This window comes from Oncorhynchus masou, chromosome 17 (assembly GCF_036934945.1).
Source record: "Oncorhynchus masou masou isolate Uvic2021 chromosome 17, UVic_Omas_1.1, whole genome shotgun sequence".
Taxonomy (NCBI): domain Eukaryota; kingdom Metazoa; phylum Chordata; class Actinopteri; order Salmoniformes; family Salmonidae; genus Oncorhynchus; species Oncorhynchus masou.
Genome location: NC_088228.1, coordinates 24,444,374 through 24,467,752, shown reverse-complemented (window position 1 = coordinate 24,467,752; position 23,379 = coordinate 24,444,374). Strand labels below are relative to the sequence as shown.

Here is a 23,379-nt window from a genome sequence, read left to right as displayed (position 1 = left end):
TTAGACGATGAGGATTTTGTTCCAAAATAAGCATAAGAGATCCCTAGATCTGGGTAGACAGGAAGTTAGAGTAGACGTTGGGAAGGATCTCTCAATGGAGTTTTATGTAGACCAAAATGGAGTCTCTAACTACATGGCAGTCTAGGACTCTGAGCCATTATGGCATATATCGGTGCAGGTTCCCATATTGATCGTGGACACAGGTCATAGCTCATTTGGAGAGAGAGGGCTATATGAATCCACTCACCGAGTATGGAAGGAGGTGGAGTATAGTGAAGGTGAGAGTTTTTGATTGTAATCCGGAGAGAGGGATGCATTGCATAAAGATACGCCTAACCCTCTAAACAGTAATGAAGGAGAATCTAGGGTTGTGGTATGATGGATATGACCAGTTCTTGGTCGACACCCTAGTACGGTTCTGGGTAGAGGAGTTTAGGCCGGTATGGTAAAGCTGTTCACGAAAGCGGGAATGCCAGGTAATGACAGTTGTATTGATTTGCACTATTTAAATCCCCAGGTTCCTCCCTTCACAGTGACCGGAGGAGATTATTACCGTTTGGCCCGGTACAGTACTCTTGGGAAATGATGTCAGGGCAAGGTTTTACCGACAGATTGGACAGGATTATGCTCCATTGTAATGCCTTTCACACTCATTCAACACCAAGACATGAAGTATAGCCAAATGGGAGAAAAGAGCTTTTCCGTCCGGGTCTCTTATTGACTAAGTATACTTTGATAACAGTGGGGTTCCAAGGGGGGTGCCAGATGAGTCAAAGCAAGAAATCAGATCCTAGCAGGATTAGAGTTAAGCATTTCCGGGGGGGGGGGGGGTCTACTCTCAATAAGAACGTGGACTGGATTAATTATATTTATGATAATCAACAGCGCTTTAACAAGTATACCAGGGATGCTATTAAAGGTTTTGCAGAACAGACTGAAGCAACCAGCTGGATGGCTTGGCAGAATAGAATTGCATTAGATATGTTAATGGCTGAAAAGGGAGAAGTATGCGTGATTATCGGGACCATGTTTGTGCTTACATGCCAAATAACACAGCTCCGGACGAATCAGTGCCCGAAGCCTCAGCTGGTTTGACCACCCTGGCTCACGGTTTGGCAGAAAACTCTGGGGTGGATACTTCCTTGACTAATTGGGTTTGATAGTACGTTTGGAAAATGGAAAAATGTTATGATCACTGTGTTATGGGCTACATTCACCTGTGTGACTGTGTTAGTTTTGTACGGACGTGGTTGATTGCGTGTATGAAAGTTATTATTTCCAGGACTCTGGAGAAATCGATGACACTTCAGATGGAGATAAATGGACCAATCCTAAGCTCTGACCAGTGGAATACAAAATACATGGCTTGGACGTAATAGAAGAATCCGGATCCTTTCACTCGCGAGGAAACCATATTTGATGTTTAGGAAATTTAGATGTTTTCTTGTTTCAATGTATAGATTGTTTTTTCACGAAGATGAATGGAAAATCCTGATAAGTAGAATTAAGATTCTGATGTAGGGTTAAAAACATTTGGTTTAAGGTTAGATTTGATTAATGATGGGTGAAGAGTCTGATAAACCTTTATAATAAGGTTAATTATAAGTCTATTCGTATGATAAATCTGATAAACCTTTATAATAAGGTTAGTTATAAGTTTATTCATATTTTCATTTTTTTATGTTTGATAAAACTAGATGTCGATTGAATGTATAATATTTAATCAAAGGGAGGATTTGTTGGAGGAAATTATAGTTGACATGATTAATTATGTATACATTATTATCAGAACCATTAAGTTTTAATACTATTATGTTATGGTATGAAATGTATGGATTTTTGGTTAAACTAGGACCGAAAATGTAGGTAAAACAAATTAATTGTCTGTACATTGCTGGTTTAAGGGAGAAGGAGGGCCTCTTTTAGACAGATTGGAATGTTTGCTTTATGAGGGGAGTAGAACACAATCTCCAGACCTGAAGACACTGCGCTATTGTGTGGATCGGAGAGAGTGTGAGAAACTGATGACGTCATTTTTATCTTCCCTTTAAAATGTAATGTTCTTTGTATTTTAGTTTAGTACTCTCTTGAATTAAACTCTGTTACCTGACTTTTAAGACTGGTCTCGAACTATTACATGCTAAAATGATAAACTTACAACTTATTATGAAATAGACAAGTGTGAATTTGGTTTTGGCTACAAAACATATAGGAATTTAGAATTCCTCTAACAGTATGGTACTCAGAGACAACGATTGACAGCTGCCTCTGATTGGGAACCATAAGCAGAAATACAAAACATAGAACAAAAACATCAAATGCCCACCCCAACTCACACACTGACCACACTAAAAAAGAGACATAAAAAAGGAACTACGGTCAGGACGTGACATTATCCATGTGGTCTATGTTAAAGGGCAATTAATTTAATATAAACAGGCTTTTAAAATTAAATATTGGTGCGCAATTTCTACTTAACATATTGAAGGGATGCAAAAGGACTGCTTTTGTGGAACGACCCAGTACAGGTTAAGTTTTGGATGTTGGTTGCAATGCTCTCGTCAGGTCAGTATGTTTCTACATGACCAATAATGTATGTTTGTGGTCATTTATTTTTGTTGTCATTTCGTTAAGTGCCTATACAAAGTCTACACCCCTCTTGAATTTCTTCACATTTTATTATGTTACATAGTGGGATTAAAATGTATTTAATTGTCATTTTTTGTCAATGATCTACACAAAATATTCTGATGTCAAAGTGGAAGACCTTGATTAAATACATGCTAGAAACACCTTTGGCAGCAATTACAGCTGTGAGTCTTGGGTAAGTTTCTTATGAGCTTTAGATACCTGTATTGTCCATTATTATTTTCAAAAAATGTCAAGCTCTGTCAAGGTGTTAAGGGTCATGGCTAGACAGCAATTTTCAAGTCCTGCCATAGATTTTAAAGCAGATTGAAGTCAAAACTGTAACTTGGCCACTCGGGAGCATTCTCTGTCTTCTTGGTAAGCAACTCCAGTGTAGATTTAGCTTTGTTTCCAAATCAAATCAAATCTATTTGTCACATACACATGGTTAGCAGGTGTTAATGCAAGTGTAGCGAAATGCTTGTGCTTCTAGTTCCGACCATGCAGTAATATCTACCAAGTAATATAACCTAACAATTTCACAAAAACTACCTTATACACATAAGAGTAAAGGAATGAATACGAATATGTACATAAAAATATATAAATGAGTGATGGTCGAACGGCATAGGCAAGATGCAGTAGATGGTATAGAGTACAGTATATACATATGAGATAAGTAATGTAGGTATGAAAACATTATATGAAGTGGCATTGTTTAAAGTGGCTAGTGATACATTATATCAAGATGGCAAGATGCAGTAGATGGTATAGCGTACAGTATATACATATGAGATGAGTAATGTAGGGTATGAGAACATTAAATAAAGTGGAATTGTTTAAAGTGGCTAGCGATACATTTAATTACATCCAGATGGTAAGATGCAGTAGATGGTATAGCATACAGTATATACAAATGAAATGAGTAATGTAGGGTAAGAAAACATTATATAATATAAAGTGGCTAGTGATAAATTGATTACATCAATTTTTCCATTATTAAAGTGGCTGGAGTTGAGTCAGTATGTTGGCAGCAGCCACTCAATGTTAGTGATGGCTGTTTATCAGTCTGATGGCCTTGAGATAGAAGATGTTTTTCAGTCTCTCGGTCCCCGCTTTGATGCACCTGCACTGGCCTCGCCTTCTGGATGATAGCGGGGTGAACAGGCAGTGGCTGGGGTGGTTGTTGTCCTTGATTATATTTTTTGGCCTTCCTGTGACATCGGGTGGTGTAGGTGTCCTGGAGGGCAGGTAGTTTGCACCCAGTTATGTGTTGTGCAGACCTCACTACCCTCTGGAGAGCCTTCCGGTTATGGGCGGAGCAGCTGCCATACCAGGCGGTGATACAGCCCGACAGGATGCTCTCGATTGTGCATCTGTAAAAGTTTGTGAGTGTTTTTGGTGACAAGCCAAATTTCTTCAGTCTCCTGAGGTTGAAGAGGCGCTGCTGCGCCTTCTTCACCACGCTGTCTGTGTGGGTGAACCATTTCAGTTTGTCCGTGATGTGTACGCCGAGGAACTTAAAACTCTCCACCCTCTCCACTACTGTCCCGTCAATGTAGATAGGGGGCTGCTCCCTCTGCTGTTTCCGGAAGTCCACGATCATCTCCTTTGTTTTGTCGACATTGAGTGTGAGGTTATTTTCATGACACCACACTCCGAGGGCCCTCACCTCCTCCCTGTAGGCCTTCTCGTTGTTGCTGGTAATCAAGCCTACCACTGTAGTGTCATCTGCAAACTTGATGATTGAGTTGGAGGCGTGCATGGCCACGCAGTCGTGGGTGAACAGGGAGTACAGGAGAGGGCTGAGAACGCACCCTTGTTGGGGACCCAGTGTTGAGGATCAGCGGGGTGGAGATGTTGTTACCTACCCTCACCACCTGGGGCGGCCCGTCAGGAAGTCCAGGACCCAGTTGCACAGGGCGGGGTCGAGACCCAGGGTCTCGAGTTTAATGACGAGTTTGGAGGGTACTATGGTGTTAAATGCTGAGCTGTAATCGATGAACAGCATTCTTACATAGGTATTCCTCTTGTCCAGATGGGTTAGGGCAATGTGAAGTGTAATGGCGATTGCGTCGTCTGTGGACCTATTGGGGGGGTAAGCAAATTGGAGTGGGTTTAGGGTGTCAGGTAGGGTGGAGGTGATATGGTCCTTCACTAGTCTCTCAAAGCACTTCATGATGACGGAAGTGAGTGCTACAGGGTGGTAGTCATTTAGCTCAGTTACCTTAGCTTTCTTGGGAACTGGAACAATGGTGGCCCTCTTGAAGCATGTGGGGACAGCAGACTGGGATAAGGATTGATTGAATATGTCCGTAAACACACCAGCCAGCTGGTCTGCGCATGCTCTGTGGACGTGGCCGGGGATGCCGTCTGGGCCTGCAGCCTTGCGAGGGTTAACACGTTTAAATGTTTTACTCACGTTGGCTACAGTGAAGGAGAGCCAGCAGGTTTTGGTAGTGGGCCGTGTTAGTGGCACTGTACTGTCCTCACAGCGAGCAAAAAAGTTGTTTAGTCTGTCTGGGAGCAAGGCATCGTGATCCGCGATGGTGCTGGTTTTTCTTTTGTAGTCCGTGATTGACTGTAGACCCTGCAACATTCCTCTCGTGTCTGAGCCATTGAATTGCGACTCCACTTTGTCTCTGTACTGACGCTTAGCTTGTTTGATTGCCTTGCGGAGGGAATAACTACACTGTTTGTATTCGGTCATGTTTCCAGTCACCTTGCCCTGATTTAAAGCAGTGGTTCGCACTTTCAGTTTTGCGCGAATTCCGCCATCAATCCACTGTTTCTGGTTGGCGAATGTTTAATAGACGCTGTGGGTACAACATCACCGATGCACTTGTTAATAAACTCACACACCGAATCAGCGTATTCGTCAATTTTGTTGTTGGCCGCAAAGCGGAACATATCCAAGTCCACGTGATCGAAGTAATCTTGAAGCGTGGAATCCGAATGGTCAGACCATCGTTGAACAGACCTGAGCACGGGAGCTTCCTGTTTTAGTTTCTCTCTATAGGCAGGGAGCAACAAAATGGAGTCGTGGTCAGCTTTTCCGACGGGAGGGCGGGGGAGGTCCTTAAATGCATCGCGGAAGTTAGAATAACAGTGGTCTAGGGTTTTACCAGCCCTGGTAGCACAATCGATATGCTGATAGAATTTGGGGAGCCTTGTTTTCAGATTAGCCATGTTAAAATTGCTGGCTACAATAAATGCAGCCTCAGGATATGTGGTTTCCAGTTTACATAGACTGGACATTGGCGAGTAGTATGCTTGGGAGCGGTGCGCAATGTGCCTGTCTAAGGAGCCTGACCAGAACACCGCTCCGTCTGCCCCTTCTTCTACGGCGTCGTTGTTTTGGGTCACCGGCTGGGATCCGATCCATTGTCCTGGGTGGTAGGCCAAACAGAGGATCCGCTTTGGGAAAGTCGTATTCCTGGTCGTAATGTTGGTGAGTTGATGTTGCTCTTATATCCAATAGTTCCTCCCTACTGTATGTAATAAAACCTAAGATTACCTGGGGTAACAATGTAAAATATCCTGCAGTTTCCTAGGAACGCGAAGCGAGGCGGCCATCTCTGTTATTGTCCTGAACTTCTCTCTTCTCTCTCTTCTCTCTCTTTCACGGAACCCAAACCGACTGTGTGCGTGCGCAATCGTGCATACATTTATTTTGTCCCCCTACACCAAACGCGATCACGACACGCAGGTTAAAATATCAAAACCAACTCTGAACCAATGACATTAATTTGGGGACAGGTTGAAAAGCATTAAACATTTATGACGATTTAGCTAGTTAGCTTGCACTTGCTAGCTAATTTGTCCTATTTAGCTAGCTTGCTGTTGCTGGGATATAAACATTAGGTTGGTCTTTTTTTTAACCAAAATGCACAAGGTCCTCTACTCCGACAATTAATCCACAAATAAAACGGTCAACCGAATCGTTTCTAGTCATCTCCTCCTTCCAGGCATTTTCATCTTTGAAATTATATTGTGATTAGCATTTAAACATTCATAGTATTACCACGACAACTGGCAACACAGTTCGTCTTTCAATCACCCATGTGGGTATAACCAATTAGGAGATGGCATGTGGGAACTTGCTTCTATAAACCAATGGGGAGATGGGAGAGGCAGGACTTGCAGCGCGATCTGCATCAGAAATAGAAAGGACTTCTATTTTAGCCCTTGGCAATGCAGACGCTCGTTGAAGCAATGTGTGTGCAATAATTGAATAACATAGATTTCTAAATTTATTTTGCAAAGTGAGTGATGTAGTCAGGGTATTAGTGTCTGGTGTAAAGCAGAAGTTCAGAAGGATGACTGCATCTTTGATGTGTCTGGGTGTTTTAATACATCATCCAAAACACAATTATTAACTTGACCATGGTTAAAGATATATTCAATGTCTCATTTGTTATTGTTACCCATCTACCAATCACTGCCCTTCTTTGAGGCTTTCAAAAAGCTCCCTGGTCTTTATTGAATCTGTGCTTGAAATTCAATACTTAACTCGGGGACCTTACAGATGTATATATGGGAGACAGAGGAAAGGTGGTCAATCAAAAATCATGTCAACCCCTATTATTTGACACAGAGTGAGTAACTTATGTGATTTCTTAAGCCAAATTTGACTTCTGAACTAATTTAGGCTTGCCTAAACAAAGGGGGTGAATAGTTATGCGATGACTATATTTTATACTGAACAAAAATATAAACGCAACATGTAAAGTTTTGGTCCCATGTTTCATGAGCTGAAATCAAATATACATTTTCCATAATAATAAAACACTTTTTTCTCTTACATTTTGTGCACAAATTTGTTTACAACCCTGTTAGTGAGCATTTCTCCTTTGCCAAGATAATCCATCCACCTGACAGGTGTGGCATATCAAGAAGCTGATTATACAGCATGATCATTACACAGGTGCACCTTGTACTGGGGACAGTTTTGTCACACAACACAATGCCACACTGCCCTAGCAAGCAAAAATTCAATAACTGCTCATAGCATGGAACTGAGAAAAATTGCTTTTATTTACCTTGGTTTCACAGTTACATTATGCAGTTACTGCTAACATGACCCCAATTCTCTCTAAAACACAATGCAATAGAGGCAGGATACTTGTCCACATGATTAAACAGGTATTTAAGGTTACTAACCACCGGTCCTAGGATTCATCATTCCGCACACCTGGCACTCATCATTACGCGTACCTGTGAATCATTATGCACACCTTCATAATTTCCTCACCTTTAAATGTCACTCTCCAGTTGGTATTGTTCTTGTGTATCGGCGGTCTGCCTTATGTTAGTGTCATGTTCTTGGTATTGTTGTTTTATTAAAATGCTGCACCTGCTTCCGACTCATCACCCCATCATTACAGATTATCACCTCACCTATGGGAAGCATCAGGGAGTGTTTTTTTCTTTTGTGTGTCAGTGTAAATGACTTCGGTCCGGGAGCCGCACAGGCTCTCATGCCTCTGCTAGATCGCCAGGCTAGCCGGCTCGTCGGGATTTCATGCCTCCGCCGGCTCGCCAGGCTCTCATGCATCAGCCGGTTTGTCAGATTCCCGCGCCCCAGCCCTATCGACAGGTTCCCGCGCCCCAGTCGGCTCGACACGTTCCCGCGCCCCAGCCGGCTCGACAGGTTCCCGCGCTTCAGCAGGGGTGACTGGTCCACTCTTGATCCCCGGGTTCGTCCCCTTTGTTGGCATCCTGCGGCTGGAGCTGCACGTCAGGGAGGGGGTACAGCCACGTATACTCCCTCTCTGGGCTCTCGGTCATCAGGCTCCTGATCTCCCGCACACCTGTCACCATCATCAAGAGCACCAGTGCCTCATGACACTCACCTGGAATCCATCACCTCCTTGATTATCTTCCCTATATCTGTCACTCCACTTGGTTCTTTCCTCAGGTGTTATTGACTCTGTTTCATGTTGGTGCGTTGTGTTTCGTGTTTATTGTTTTGTTTATTTAATAAAACACTCACTCCCCGACTCTCAGTGCACTTGTTACACATTAACTCATTTTTGACCAAATGAGCAGTTACTGCCTTTTTGCTTGGTACGGCAGCACAGATGTCTCAAGTTTCGAGGGAGTGTGCAATTTGCATGCTGACTGCAGAAATGTCCACTAGAGCTTTTTCCAGAGAATTGAATGCAGCGTGACACATATCCTTCACATAGAGGCTGTTGATTGTGGCCTGTGGAATGTTGTCCCCACTTCTTTTAAATGGCTGTGCCAAGTTGCTAGATATTGTCGGGAACTGGAACACGCTGTCGCACGCATAGATCCAGAGCATCCCAAACATGCTCAATGGGTGACATGTTTGAGTATGCAGGCAATGGAAGAACTGGGACATTTTCAGCTTCCAGGAATTGTGTACATATTATTGCGATATGGGGCCATGCACTATCATGCTGAAACACGAGGTGATAGCAGCGGATGAATGGCACGACAATGGACCTTATGATCTCGTCACGGTATTTCTGTGCATTCAAATTGCCATCGATAAAATTAAATTGTGTTCGTTGTCCATAGCTTATGCCTGCCCACACCAAAAACCCCTCGCCACCATGGGACACTCTGTTTACAATGTTGACATCAGCAAACTGCTCGCCCACACGATGCCATACACGCTGTCTGCCATCTGCCCGGTACAGTTGAAACCAGGATTCATCTGTGAAGAGAACAGCGTACCTGTGGCCAACGAAGGTGAGCATTTGCCCACCAAAGTCTGTTACAACGCCTAACTGCAGTCAGGTCAAGACCTTGGTGAAGACGATGAGCATGCAGATGAGCTTCCCTGAGACGGTTTCTGACAGATTCTGCAAAAATTCTTCAGTTGTGCAAGCCCACAGTTTCATCAGCTGTCTGTGTTGCTGGTCTGAGATGATCCCGCAGGTGAAGAAGCCAGATTTGGAGGTCCTGGGCTGGCGTGGTTACATGTGGTCTGCAGTTGTGAGGCTGGTTGGGACGTACTGCCAAATTGTCTAAACGATGTTGGAGGTGGCATATGGTAACAAAATTAATATTTAAATTATCTGGCAACAGCTCTGGTGGACATTCCTGCAGTCAGCATGCCAATTGCACGAACCCTAAAAAGTTGAGACAAACTTGAGACATCTGTTGCATTGTTGTATTTTGTTGTGTGACAAAACTGCAAATTCTAGAGTGGCCTTTTATTGTCCACAGCACAAGGTGCACCTGTCTAATGACCATGCTATTTAATCAGATTCTTGATATGCCACACCTATTAGGTGGATGGATTATCTTGGTAAATGAGAATGCTCACTAACAGGGATATAAACTCATTTCTGCACAGAGAAATAAGCTTTTTGTGCGTATGGAACATTTCTGGGATCTTTTATTTAATCTCATGAAACACGGGACCAACACTTTACATCACATATGTCAGAGTCAAGGCCCGCGGGCCACATCCGGCCCGCGAGAAGGTTTTTTACGGCCCCTGGGATGATCTTGATTTATTATTAGAACCGGCCCGCAGACCGCAGCAAGCCGGCAGCCCGCAGATCTTTTACACGCACCAATACTACATTTCCCACAATGCAACGGTGACGCACCGAGCAGTAGGCTGCTTCATTTCAATATTTATTGGCACAGCAGTCGTCAGCATCACAGTAAAATTAACTTTCAGATACCCATCAAAAATGGCAAAACGGAAGGTGGACACTGAGAACCGGGGTTTCAAACAAGGTGGGAGTCGGAGTATATGTTCACGGAGGTAGCTGGAAAACCTGTGTGTCTTCTGTGTGGAGAAAGTGTGGCGGTACTGAAAGAGTATAATCTGAGACGACATTATGAAACGAAACACGCGGACAAAAACAAGAATATGGACATGGAACAAAGGCTACAAAAGGCAGAGGAATTAAAACGAGGCCTCAAATCTCGACAGGCTCTGTTCAAAAAAGCCAAATCACAAGGCCAGGCTGCTGTCAAGGCCAGTTTTTTGCACTTTATTTTATTGTATTTCAATCCAATTATATTTTAAAAATATTTCAGTTGAGTGGATGATAGAAAATTGCTATTATTGTTTTTTTCTTTGAAGTAAATTTAGCCCACTTTTGCTAAAATAGAAAATATAGGCTACTGATGGTGCCTTGAATACCGGTTTCTTTCATTTAATGTTCATGTTATGGGGATTTTTATATAAAGGAAATTTGTCTTTTGTGTCTGTTGAAAATTAAAGATTACTGACAGAGCCATAAGAAAATATTGCTTTATTTATCTGATCATATTGGAATATATTTGTTAGGTTTTCAGTAGGTTCAATTAGGTTCACTAGACTATATGCGTCATTTAAAAATTTTTCAATGAACATTCGAACAGTCCGGCCCTCGGCTTGTAGCTAAATTTTTTATTTGGCCCTCCGTCCATTTGACTTTGACACCCCTGCTTTACATGTTGTGTTCATATTTTTGGTCAGTATAAAACGAAACATATTTCATGATGGTTTTATTTTATTTTAGTTAGTTTTGGAGTCAAAGATAATAGTTTCAGCATAGTTTCAGTTTTTCAAACAGGTTTGTCCATTACAGTATTTGATTTCGGTTTACTATATTGGTTATTATTATTGGTTTTCATTTTTAGTTTCAGTTTTTGTTTACTATAATAACCGTGGTCTGCTTACATAACAGTATTGACTTTTCAATGAATGTGAAGTAAGCTGGCATTCAATTTACACTTTGAAATGTCGGAGGCCTTGAAATATTGTTGCTGGTATCATGATGATTTGAAACATGAAAGACTGACAATATTGCATTTATAGCTCTGAAAAATGTAAAATTTTCTAGATGGGTTTTTGACAAGTACCTATCAGACCATGACACCTAGAAATGCGTAAGGCAGACAAATACTCCAATAGTGAGATAGATCTCCTCTTCACAGCGGCACAGTTTGCTCATTTTCCCCTCTGTCAATCGTCATTTACTTCATTGAAACACTGCTGACAAGTGTCATCATACCCCCTGTTGGGTCCAATTCCACCGAGACAAACGTCACATACCGACAACCTGTCTGTAATCACTCAACATCCTTTCTGATTGTTTAATCCACATCAATCACAGAGATCCAGGTTACCATCGAGTAATGAGATTTCACAGGGATTGTAATTGAGCGCTTTCCACTAACCAGGGGTCTCACCCTGGACCACCTTTCATTGGGAGAATCATTCTTTGATTTGATTTCCCAACCGACTCAATAGATCTATATTGAAGGGAGCTGTCTGATTACATTTGTTCTCCATTCAGAGCATGTACTGAAGCTGTGGAGATGACATAGGGGAGCCCTGTCAATCATAGATCCACCTGTTCAGAGCAGATGCTCGGCCTGCAGGACTGGCAGAGAACCTCCTGAAGCTCAGAGAATAATTTTGGAGGGGGGCCAAGTCTCATTAAAACAACTGCCATTGCCAAGCTCTAAAGAGAAATTCTAATGCATAACGGTACTCTAGAGTTTTGAGTGAAAAAGTATTTAAAATACAACAGCTTACAAGGGGCTTAGTAAATCCATTTCTCTTGGCAGACTAATACTGTACCTTGTGAATATTAAAATGGGGGGAAACTATTAAATATGAAATGTTTTTTACAGAATATTTTCTGTCTGTGTCTCTAACGAAAGACACTGTTTCTTCAGAGCAACTGAATCACTGTAATAATACTGCTCAAATACTGTCAACTCATTGCACCAAAAAAATGGCGTCAGTAAAGCTTGAAATCTGCCAGAGAAAAAGGGTCAGAAACAATAACAAATGGGGCCTGAGGCGATGGAAGCAGCTCAAAGATATTTCTGACCATTGATCTTTCCCAGCGGAAGGAAACTGCTCCCCACCAGCTCAAAAATCATGCTTAAATGTCACTGGAAACCAATTTGATCTAACAATACCATTTCCAAACAGGGATCCCACTGTGCTGGTGAACTTTAAGTTAATACTGACTTCCAGCCATTTCTAAAGCGCTAAAGTTTAATATCTGATGACAAAATGAAAGAAGTACGGCCTGCAATCAATGAGATCAATGGCAGCCTTTATGGAGAGCCCTAGGGTTGGTCTTCTAACATGTTCTCCGACTCTACAGTACACACACACTGGTGCCCCAAAATTCAATCTACCATCTTGTTACAGTCCCCAAGAGCTGACCCTGGAGATTTATTAAGAATTGAATGTTGTTTTACAGTAGCTCTCATGGAACATGACACGTGACACTTGCTTAGTGGCTGGTGGTTTGTTTTTTAGTAGGAACAAGAGATTCTTGTTTTGTGGCTGCAAGATAGACATGATCCTTTTTGACTTAGAGGAAAGTCTTAGTGGAATGTCTAGGTCGATATCTACTGTGAATAAGCCTCACTAACACTGTCCAAACCACTGAATTTATACTGCATCTATACATTATATATTGTAATGGTAGGTTTTTTTGCAGATGTGGAGGTAGAGCTTTGATACTGAACTGCACACACATCCATAATACAGGTCTACAGGTAGTGTATATCGACCTGTTACTGAGTAGTAGTACACTCACCTTTTAGCTCCAGGCGGATGAAGTCAGCATTGCCAAGGTTCTCCAGAAAGACGCCATAAGAGGAGGAAGTCTTGAAATAGAAAGAGATGTCAGCACTGGTCTCCCCTTGGAAGGTAGGGAAGTGCAGGTATGATGCAGGCGTGTTGAAGGATGCTGCGTTCCAGTAGTTACCTGGGAAACAGACAGGAAACAAGAATAACTGCCTGTGTACATTACTGATTAGCATTCTAAGTTGTGGAAATGATAACAAACTCACCATCTCCTTGACAACGCAGTGGACCCACAGTCAGCTTAGCCTCAGAGCCAGCACGGTTAGTGTCACCAACTACCACCTGACTCACAGGCAGATGGTCTTTATACACCAGGAGACCAGCGTCCTCTCTCCTAAAAAAAAACACATTACAAAACTATATGAAATACAGAGTAGAATTTTCACTACAAAAGGCACAACAGTAAGATTGTAGCACAAAGAAAATATTACAATGTATTACTTGATACATTTCAGAATAACTAGATCTAGCTTACATTTCCATACGGTAGCATTTCATCTCTAGTGTTGTTCAGAGTGGAGTCACTCACCACCGCGTTTGGTCAGCGTCACAGTTGCAGTAGTACTTGGGGTCGGTGCAGTTCCTCTCGATTCCACATGCACACTTCTGGATCCCTGGTCCTGAACCACCCCAGTAATAATGCCTCTCATTGGCCCTGCCAACCCACCATGTGAATGGGGACCCAGCTGCAAAATAACAGCATGAATCAGCACAGAATATACCAAAACAACAAAATACTCAATACATAAGCATGATGCTACATTATTTGTGTATATGTAAACAAATGACCATAGTCTAAGCTGTTTCATTTACTCTTCTACTGGCATACAAATAACACAATGCTACCTTTGTTGATGTCAATCTTTCATGGCAAATAGCATTGAAGTTGAGATGGGTCTATTGATGCATATTGTATGAATATGTCAGACGCCATATAACGTCTATGTACAAGCCTACAGTATGTGTAGATCCTTGTGTACAGTACAAGCGTTACCAGATGATCCGTTTCCCTCACTCCGTTTGACACTTTACTTTTTATTGATTGAGAGAAGCTATGTGGTCTATTAATCAGCTATTCACCCCGTTTCACCCCCGCACCAACAGCAGCACAGACAGATAGTCTTATTCAGCACTCCAGGTAATAAAAAATGACTCGCTCTAGGGAATGGGAAAATAACTGGTGTGAGGAATCACATCAAGTGGAAATGTCTGTTCTATAGATGGACAAACAAGATCATTTATCAAGGCAAACACTCCCCAGGGCGTTTGTTCTTCTTCAACATCTCCACCATCCTTGTGTTGTGTCCTGACTCCTGCATCATCTCTGGAAACTTTTAAAAGCACTCTTGTGTTTTGCTGTTTACAATGTGAATTATGCGTTTGAAATATTTTCGTATTTTTCTGAATAATCAGACAATGGTCATGTCTGCCATAACAATAAGCAGTGGGAAAACATTCAAAATTTAAAAAAACAATGTTTACAGTAATTTTCAAAAGACAAGAAAGTGTTATTTAATTACAGCCAAACGATTAGGCACTTTCCATCTTGTCATTGTTACTTATCAGCAGCACCTGGCAAAAATTGCCCTCCAGTGAATGACAAATAATAATTGAATGAAAAATAATAATAGGTTTGTAGTACATTATCAAAGGGGACGGTGAAACATTTATGCAGTGTTTACATCAATGGGGAAATAATATTGGAAGGATAATGCGTCTGCGGTTTATAGCAGCTGGGGTGGTCTGTTCATCACACACGCCTTCCTAGATATCTCCCAAAATTGTTTCAGTAATAGCCAGGGGGACACATAGTGAGGTGGTGAGGCTCCAGGGAAAGAACAAAGGCTGTTACACTGGTTGTTTCCTGCGAGGTACCAATGTTCCACACACACTCACACACACACACACACACACACACACACACACACACACAGGGTTGGATGGAGAGAGGAGGCTGGATAGAGAGAGTGGAGCGAGATTGGGGGGAGCAGTGTGGACTCCCTGGATATTTATTTTTATTTGACCTTTATTTAACTAGGCAAGTCAGTTAAGAACAAATTCTTATTTTCAATGACAGCCTAGGAACAGTGGGTTAACTGCCTGTTCAGGGGCAGAACGACAGATTTGTACCTTGTCAGCTTGGGGGTTTGAACTTGCAACCTTCCGGTTAGTAGTCCAACGCTCTAACCACTAGGCTGAGGGCCTGGAGGCCAAGCGTCCCCCCGTTGAGTGAGAGGGGAGAGGCACACCAGCAAGGGGATAATGTCAGGTAGAGTAGGCTTCTATTCCTCAATACTGGTTGAATGGGCACCACTGGGGCCAACACAATAAGACTACTAAATGAGGGAGAAATAGTACGGCCAGGCAGTCTTCTGACCAGGAATGTGTGACTCCTCATCTCTTTCAGCGCACTGATGCTGCCAACCAACACGCTCCCTTTCACCATGCAAACAGCTGTCGAGCGGCGAGGTGTACAGAGCTCACCAGAACACGAATGATGTGTGGGTTTTATCTGTCAACATCTCCAGTCAGTCCGACCATTGTCTCAGATCCTAACACATCCAAAGGATTTGATGAAAACTTGTTATGCTGGTCATACAGTTCACGGTATCGCAATTCCAGTGGGTCAGAAGTTTACATACACTAAGTTGATTGTGCCTTTAAACAGCTTGAAAAATTCCAGAAAATTATGTCATGCTTCTGATAACCTCAGGCTCAGAACTCTATAGACCCTCAGGGGGAACGGCTGTCAGTTGATAGCACCAGATGAGATGAAACCAAGGTTTAAAAAAAACAGCAAACAAAACAACACTAGATTGTTGGAAGACACTGAAGAGCCTTTGGGTTTCTGTGGCTGTCATGGCATTTCAGTTGTAATATTTCCTGTAGTTGGCTTGAGGGAATGAAACAGTTCCAGTTGCCACAGATAGTATTCCTCCTGCAATAAGCGCTTGGCACTCTTCGGTGAGTAATGACAAGGGATGACAACTACTGTGACGCTATCTAATGTACGCCTGCTTGCCTTCTCATCTTGTGAAACACTTGCCAAATAAAATAGATAAGAATATTCTAGATTTGTCGCCCAAATGCTAATAACCATCTGCTATACAATCTGACAACACTTAAATGAACATTCATCAAAAACAAACACTGGGAAGGGAAAAGAGAAGACGGCATATTCTTGGCATATTATTTCTGCAAATGCATAAATTAGTGTGTCTTTGTTGGAAATAATAGTATTTCCCTTTAGAAACAGATCCTTTTCTCAGATATACATATGAGCACACAAAAACACATACAAACACCAAAAAACACACAAAGTCCACTTTACCTGGGTTATTGAGCAGTCGAGACATTCGACAGGCGTAGGCTACATGCTGTTCACAGTACTCTGCACTGCTCGTGATGGCTGTCACCTGTCACAGGGAGAGAAAACAGGGCTTGAGCAAAGCAGAATGCATAACATTTAGTAATTGAGGATCGTAGCAGAGCTGAGTGAAAATACACTGAGAGAACATCTTTAATAAACAATGTAGCTTGCTAGTGCCTTCGACAGTAACATTTAAAATACACATAGGGCTGGTTTCTCGACACAAAAAAAAATAACCATGGAGTTTCTCCATTGAGCATGGTTCTCAGTCCAAAAATAGACGTTGTGTCCGTTAAACCTGCCCATAAAATCCATGTTTCTTTTCCATTGAGCTGGTTCCATCATGAATGGGTGATGATGTCATAGGGTCATAAGGTAGTAAGGTCACCTGCTCTGTGGACATGTTGTAGTTGAGCTGCAGCAAAGCCTTCCTCTCCAAGTCTGAGCCACTCACTGAGGTCTGGGGAGACAGGTTGTTTCTCACTGTAGTCCACACCTTGTCCTCTGCAACACAGTCAACAACACCATCAAAAACCAGTCAGCGTGACCAATATTTACAGTAGAGGAACAAAATGTAGGTCAGCTATCCCAGTGGTCAAAACTGGTTGCCATGACGTTACTACAACCAGAAGAAGAACAATACTTTATTGATCCATTTTCCTTGCAGTCCACAGAAAATTGAAGTCCTCCGGTTGCTGGCCCGCCTCTCTAACGTCTAGGTTACCTGCCACCCCAAATTACAACCAAACACCAGATTTTGTTGTATTCTGGTTATAATGATATAATTTCAACCAGATTTGCCTGCTCGGATGGGACAAAATCATCTGATGCCATAATGGTTAAGTGGATTTTCTGTTTGGTAGGCTTGGGAGGTACTGTACTCTTACCAGTCATGTTGCAGTTGACTTTGAAGGGGCCTACGGGACCACTCCCATCAGGGTCGATCCAGTACGTGCCAGATGTTTTACCAAGATGTTTGTATTCCTCACAGGACTGTTCATACACGGCTGGAGAAGAGGAATACACACGCGATAGAGGAAACAACATGTATTATGGAGTTTACATTACAGCAGAATTACTTATTCATCATTATAAATCCAGGAGTTTCCCCATGTGTTTTTAATGTCAGTGAGGTGAATGTGCAAAAATGTAACTGATGTTTCAGATGGGTCCCTGAGGGTATGAATAATGAGAGATCATAGATGAAGATGTCCATATACTGTATGAAGATGTCTTGATAGGCTGAGGAGGAGGATACTTACAGGTATGGCATGTAGCCCCAGTGTAGCCTGTCCCATTGCAGGAGCACCTGAAACTGTCCCAGGTCTGAGTGCAGCGGCCTCCATGTTCACAGTGGTTAGGGACACATCTGGGGGGGGGAGGGGGTAGATCACATGATGAAGTAGCAGAAGTGACCGATAATTGAACTACTTTGACATTTGTGAAACTACAGATGTGGGATCATAATTTGAGCCAGTCTGCTACAGCAGGAAAATAATCCTGCAGCAACAGGAAATGTGAATTCTTATGTGGATTATAATTAATGAACAATTTTGTACGGGTTGATACATTTTTCATAAGGGAAAATTAAGTATGAAATTTCAAAAAAGAAATGACAAACATCAGAAGCCTTTTTAAACCTCAAATACACATTCTCCTGCAACAGAGTGATCAAATTAAGATCCTACATCTGTACAGATGGGACAGAAAAGATTGTAGGGATAATAACTTTCGTAATGTGCATCCTGCAAATATCATCTACCCTTAAAAACAAAATAACTTGAGGCTGCATACATTTGGTACTTCTTCAAATCATATTCACATGGCGAAGAAGTGCCATCTAATTGAAATACGCTGACCTTAGAGAGACAACTGGGGTTAAATATCACTGTGGTGTCTCTGTGTCGTGACAGTAATCAGCCAACCCACAGAGCTGTGAGGAGGTTTGTGACCTTTTTTTCCATGTACAGTACCATTCAAAAGTTTGGACACACCTACTCATTCAATGTTTTTTTTTTACTTTTTTCCACATTGTTGAATAATAGTGAACACATCAAAACTAGGAAATGACACATATGGAATCACGAAGTATCCAAAAAAGTGTTAAACAAATCAAAATATTTTTTATATTCTTGATTCTTCACTCTGCGGTCCAACTCATCCCAAACAATTTCAACTGGGTTGAGGTCGGGTGATTGTGGAGGCCAGGTGTCAGGTATGCGTAAATAGTTGTAAAGGAGTCAGGTGCAGGAGAGCAGATATGGTGTAGCCAACGGAGCCTTTTATTTTGGCGAACCAAAAGCACACGGTAAAGTGAACGCGAAATATCAATACGGGTTAACATAACCCAGTGCAACAGACTAATGTACGCAATACATGAAACAGAATAAACAATACCACACAAAGACATGAGGAAAACAGAGGGTTAAATACACAACACATAATGAGGGAAATAAGAACCACGTGTGTGGGAAAACAAGACAAGACAAATGGAAAATGAAAAATGGATTGGCGATGGCTAGAAGACCGGTGACATCGACCGCTGAGCACCGCCCGAACAAGGAGAGGCATCGACTTTGGCAGAAGTCATGACACCAGGTGTAATGAGTACGATGGGGGACAGAGTGCTGGTTGCAAGCACAGGGTGCAACAGGTGTTTATTAGTAAAGGACCACAGGAGGAAGCAGGTAGCTGTGTCCAGGGGCAGGCAGAAGGTCATATAAAGGGACTCCAAAAAAGTAACAGTACAGGCAGGGAAAAGGCTAATATCGTAGTCCAGGAGATCAGGCAAGAGGTTGATGACAGGAAATTTGATAGGCAAAAGTACAGGCAGGGAATAGGCAAAAAGGCTTCGTTTGTGAGGATGGCCAAAAACAACGATACACGTGAGGACTAACACAGAAATAAACAGAGCTTTGAATAGTATATGTACAAAAACAAACAATACCTCACAATAATGGGGTGCAAAGAACTGAACTAAATACTGTATGTAAATGGAATACAGGTGTGTGAACAGGTGATCAGAATTCAGGTGATTGGGATCTGGAGAGTGAGGGGATCAGGGGATCTATGTGTTGGAGAGTGTGAGTTGGAAGCAGACGTTTACATAGGTCATCTGATACAGCACTCCATCACTCTCATTCCAGGTCAAATAGCCGTTCCACAGCCTGGAGGTCTGTTGGGTCATTGTCCTGTTGAAAAACAAATGATAGTCCCACTGAGCGTAATCCAGATGGGATGGCGTATCGCTGCAGAATGATGTGGTAGCCATGCTGGTTAAATGTGCCTTGAATTCTAAATAAATCACAGACAGCGTCACCAGCAAAGCACCCCCACACCATCACACCTCCTCCTCCATGCTTCATGGTGGGAACCACACATGCAGAGATCCTCCGTTCACCTACTCTGCATTTCAAAAAAGCACTGTGGATGGAACAAAATAATCTCAAATTGGACAGATTTCCACTGGTCTAATGTCCAATGCTCATGTTTCTTGGCACAAACAAGTCTCTTATTCTTATTGGTGTCCTTTACTAGTGTTTTCTTTCGCAAAAATTCGACCCTGAAGGCCTGATTCACAAAGTCTCATCTGAACAGTTCATGTTGAGATCTGTTACTGTCTGTTACTTGAACTCTGTGAAGCATTTATTTGGGCTGAAATCTGAGGTGCTGTTAACTCTAATGAACTCTGGGTCATCCTTTCCTGTGGCGGTCTTCATGAGAGCTAGTTTCATCATAGCGCGTGATGGTTCTTGCGACGGCACTTGAAGAAACGTATAAAGTTCTTGGAATTTTCCGTATTGACTGACTTTCATGTCTTGATGATGGACTGTCATTTCTCTTTGCTTATTTGAGCTGTTCTTGACATCATATGGACTTGGTCTTTTACCAAATAGAGCTATCTTCTGTATACCACCTCTACCTTGTCACAACACAACTGATAGGCCCAAATGCATTAAGGAAAGCAATTCCACAAATTAACTTCTAACAAGGCACATCTGTTAATTTAAATGCATTCCAGGTGACTAACTCATGAAGCTGGCTGAATACCAAGAATGTGCAAAGCTGTCACCAAGGCAAAGGGTGGCTACTGACCTTAGAGAGCCGTCATATTTCTCAATTTGTTTTGGTCAGGGTGTGATGTGGGGTGGGCATTCTATGTTCTATTTTCTATGTTTGTATTTCTTTGTTTTGGCCGGGTATGGTTCTCAATCAGGGACAGCTGTCTATCATTGTCTCTGATTGGGAACCATACTTAGGCAGCCCTTTATCCCACCTGTCTTTGTGGGTAGTTAACTTTGTTTGTGGCACTAATGCCCTGTAAGCTTCAGGGTTGTTTTTTCATTTGTTTTTTGTTGGCGACATTTTGAAATAAAAAGGAAAATGTACGCTCACCACGCTGCACCTTGGTCCACTTCTTTTGACGGCTATGACAAATATAAAGTGTATTTTTATTTGTTTAACACTTTTTTGGTTACTACATGATTCCATATGTGGGATTTCATAGTTTTGATGTATTCACTATTATTCTACAATGTAGAAAATAGTACAAAATACCTGGAATGAGTAGGTGTGTCCAAACCTTTGACTGGTACTTTATGTTTGGTACCACAGTGTGGTGAATGGTAGGGTCTATCACTTTATCACTGTACTAGTTCATTTCCAGGTCAGGGACCCCCTACACCTATGTGTCGGTCACAGTGTCTCCCCAGACGCCCAACGTTAAAAGCATTAAACCTGCTGGTGTGATCAAAGGGCTGTAGTAACATGAAGTTCCAATTGAAGGTAGGTGAATTCCCCCTGGTAGCATTGTTTAGACTGAGGATATCATCACCACAATTCTGTAAATATGCATTTATTTCTATTTAATGCGAGAGAAATTCTGGTGTATCGGATTAGCGTTAACATAATACTGTATGGTTCGTCGTTGGGAGAAAGAGAGGAGGACCAAGGTGCAGAGTGGTAGATATTCCATTATGACTTTTAATGAAAACGAATACTCGAACAAAACATGATAAACGAAACATTCCTGAACGGTGAAATAAAACACAGAACAGAAAATAATCCCCCACGAAACACAATAGAAAACAGGCTCCCTAAATATGGTTCTCAATCAGGGACAACGATTGACAGCTGCCTCTGATTGAGAACTATACCAGGCCAAACACAGAAATAGCTAATCATAGAAAAACTAACATAGACAACACACCCAACTCACACCCTGATCATACTAAAACAAAGACATAACAAAAGAACTAAGGTCACAACGTGACAGTACCCCCTCCCCCAAAGGTGCGGACTCTGGCCGCAAAACCTGAACGTGTAGGGGAGGGTCTGGGTGGGTGTCTGTCCGCGGTGGCGGCTCTGGCGCGGGACGTGGACCCCAATCCACCATAGTCCTTGTCCGCCTCTTAGTCCGCCTCCGTGGCCTCTTTAGAGCGGTGACCCTCGCCGCTGACCTCGGACTGGGGACCCTAGCCACGTGTCCAGAATGGACGGGAGACTCCGGCAGCACCGGACGGAAGGGAGACTCCGGCAGCACCGGACAGGCGGGAGACTCCGGCAGCACCGGAGAGAAGGGCGATTCCGGCAGCAACGCCGTGACGGGTGATTCCAGCAGCTCCTGGCTGATGGACAGCTCTGGCAGCTCCTGACTGACGGACGGCTCTGGCAGCTCCTGGCTGACGGACGGCTCTGGCAGCTCCTGACTGACGGACGGCTCTGGCAGCTCCTGACTGACGGGCGGCTCTGGCAGCTCCTGACTGACGGGCGGCTCTGGCAGCTCCTGACTGACGGGCGGTTCTGGCAGCTCAGGACAGACGGGCGACTCTGGCAGCTCAGGACAGACGGGAGACTCTGGCAGCTCAGGACAGGAGGGAGACTCTGGCAGATCCGGACTGGAGGGAGACTCTGGCAGATCCGGACTGGAGAGAGACTCTGGTAGATCCGGACTGGAGGGAGACTGGCAGATCCGGACTGGAGGGAGACTCTGTCAGATCCGGACTGGAGGGAGACTCTGGTAGATCCGGACTGGAGGGAGACTCTGGCAGATCCGGACTGGAGGGAGACTCTGGCAGTGCTGGACAGGCGGGAGCACCTGTAGGGGGGAGACGGAGAGACAGCCTGGTGTGGGGGGCTGCCACCGGAGGGCTGGTGCATGGAGGTGGCACCGGATAGACCGGACCGTGAAGGTGCACTGGAGCTCTCGTGCACCGAGCCTGCCCAACCCTACCTGGCTGAATGCTTCCCGTAGCCAGGCCAGTGAGGCGAGGTGGAATAGCCCACACTGGGCTGTGCTGGCGAACCGGGGACACCATGTGTAGGGCTGGTGCCATGTACCCCGGCCCGAGGAGACGCACTGGAGACCAGATGCGCTGAGCCGGCTTCATGGCACCTGGCTCGATGCCCACTCTAGCCCGGCTGATACGAGGTGCTGCTATATACCGCACCGGGCTATGCCTGTGCACCGGGGACACCATGCGCCTCACGGCATAACACTGTGCCTGCCCGGTCCACCTCTCTCCACGGTAAGCACAGGGAGTTGGCTCAGGTCTCCTACCTGACTTAGCCACACTCCCCGTGTGCCCCCCCAATACATTTTTGGGGCTGCCTCTCGGGCTTCCTTGACCGCCGTGCCAGCTCGATTCTCTGGTATCCCTCCTCACATTGTTCCAGAGAATCACAGGCGGGCTCCGGCACTCTCCCTCGGTCGACCGACCACCTCTCTATTTCGTCCCATGCTGTAACCTCCTCCAGATAGCGCTGCTCCTTACCACGCTGCTTGGTCCTT

The 23,379-nt window shown here is 43.5% G+C and overlaps 1 protein-coding gene across 1 annotated transcript in view; it reads right to left on the bottom strand.

Annotated features, from left to right (window-relative positions):
- The window catches only part of LOC135558747 (contactin-associated protein-like 2), an 81,829-nt gene that overhangs the window by 32,489 nt on the left and 25,961 nt on the right, over positions 1-23,379 (bottom strand). Inside the window, exons 11-17 of the mRNA XM_064992833.1 lie at positions 17,852-17,958; positions 17,477-17,596; positions 16,978-17,093; positions 16,551-16,635; positions 13,749-13,905; positions 13,426-13,553; positions 13,170-13,340 (exon numbers count right to left, since the gene is read on the bottom strand). Of these exons, the coding sequence (XP_064848905.1) occupies positions 13,170-13,340; positions 13,426-13,553; positions 13,749-13,905; positions 16,551-16,635; positions 16,978-17,093; positions 17,477-17,596; positions 17,852-17,958 (884 nt within the window). The remainder of the gene's footprint in view (positions 1-13,169; positions 13,341-13,425; positions 13,554-13,748; positions 13,906-16,550; positions 16,636-16,977; positions 17,094-17,476; positions 17,597-17,851; positions 17,959-23,379) is intronic.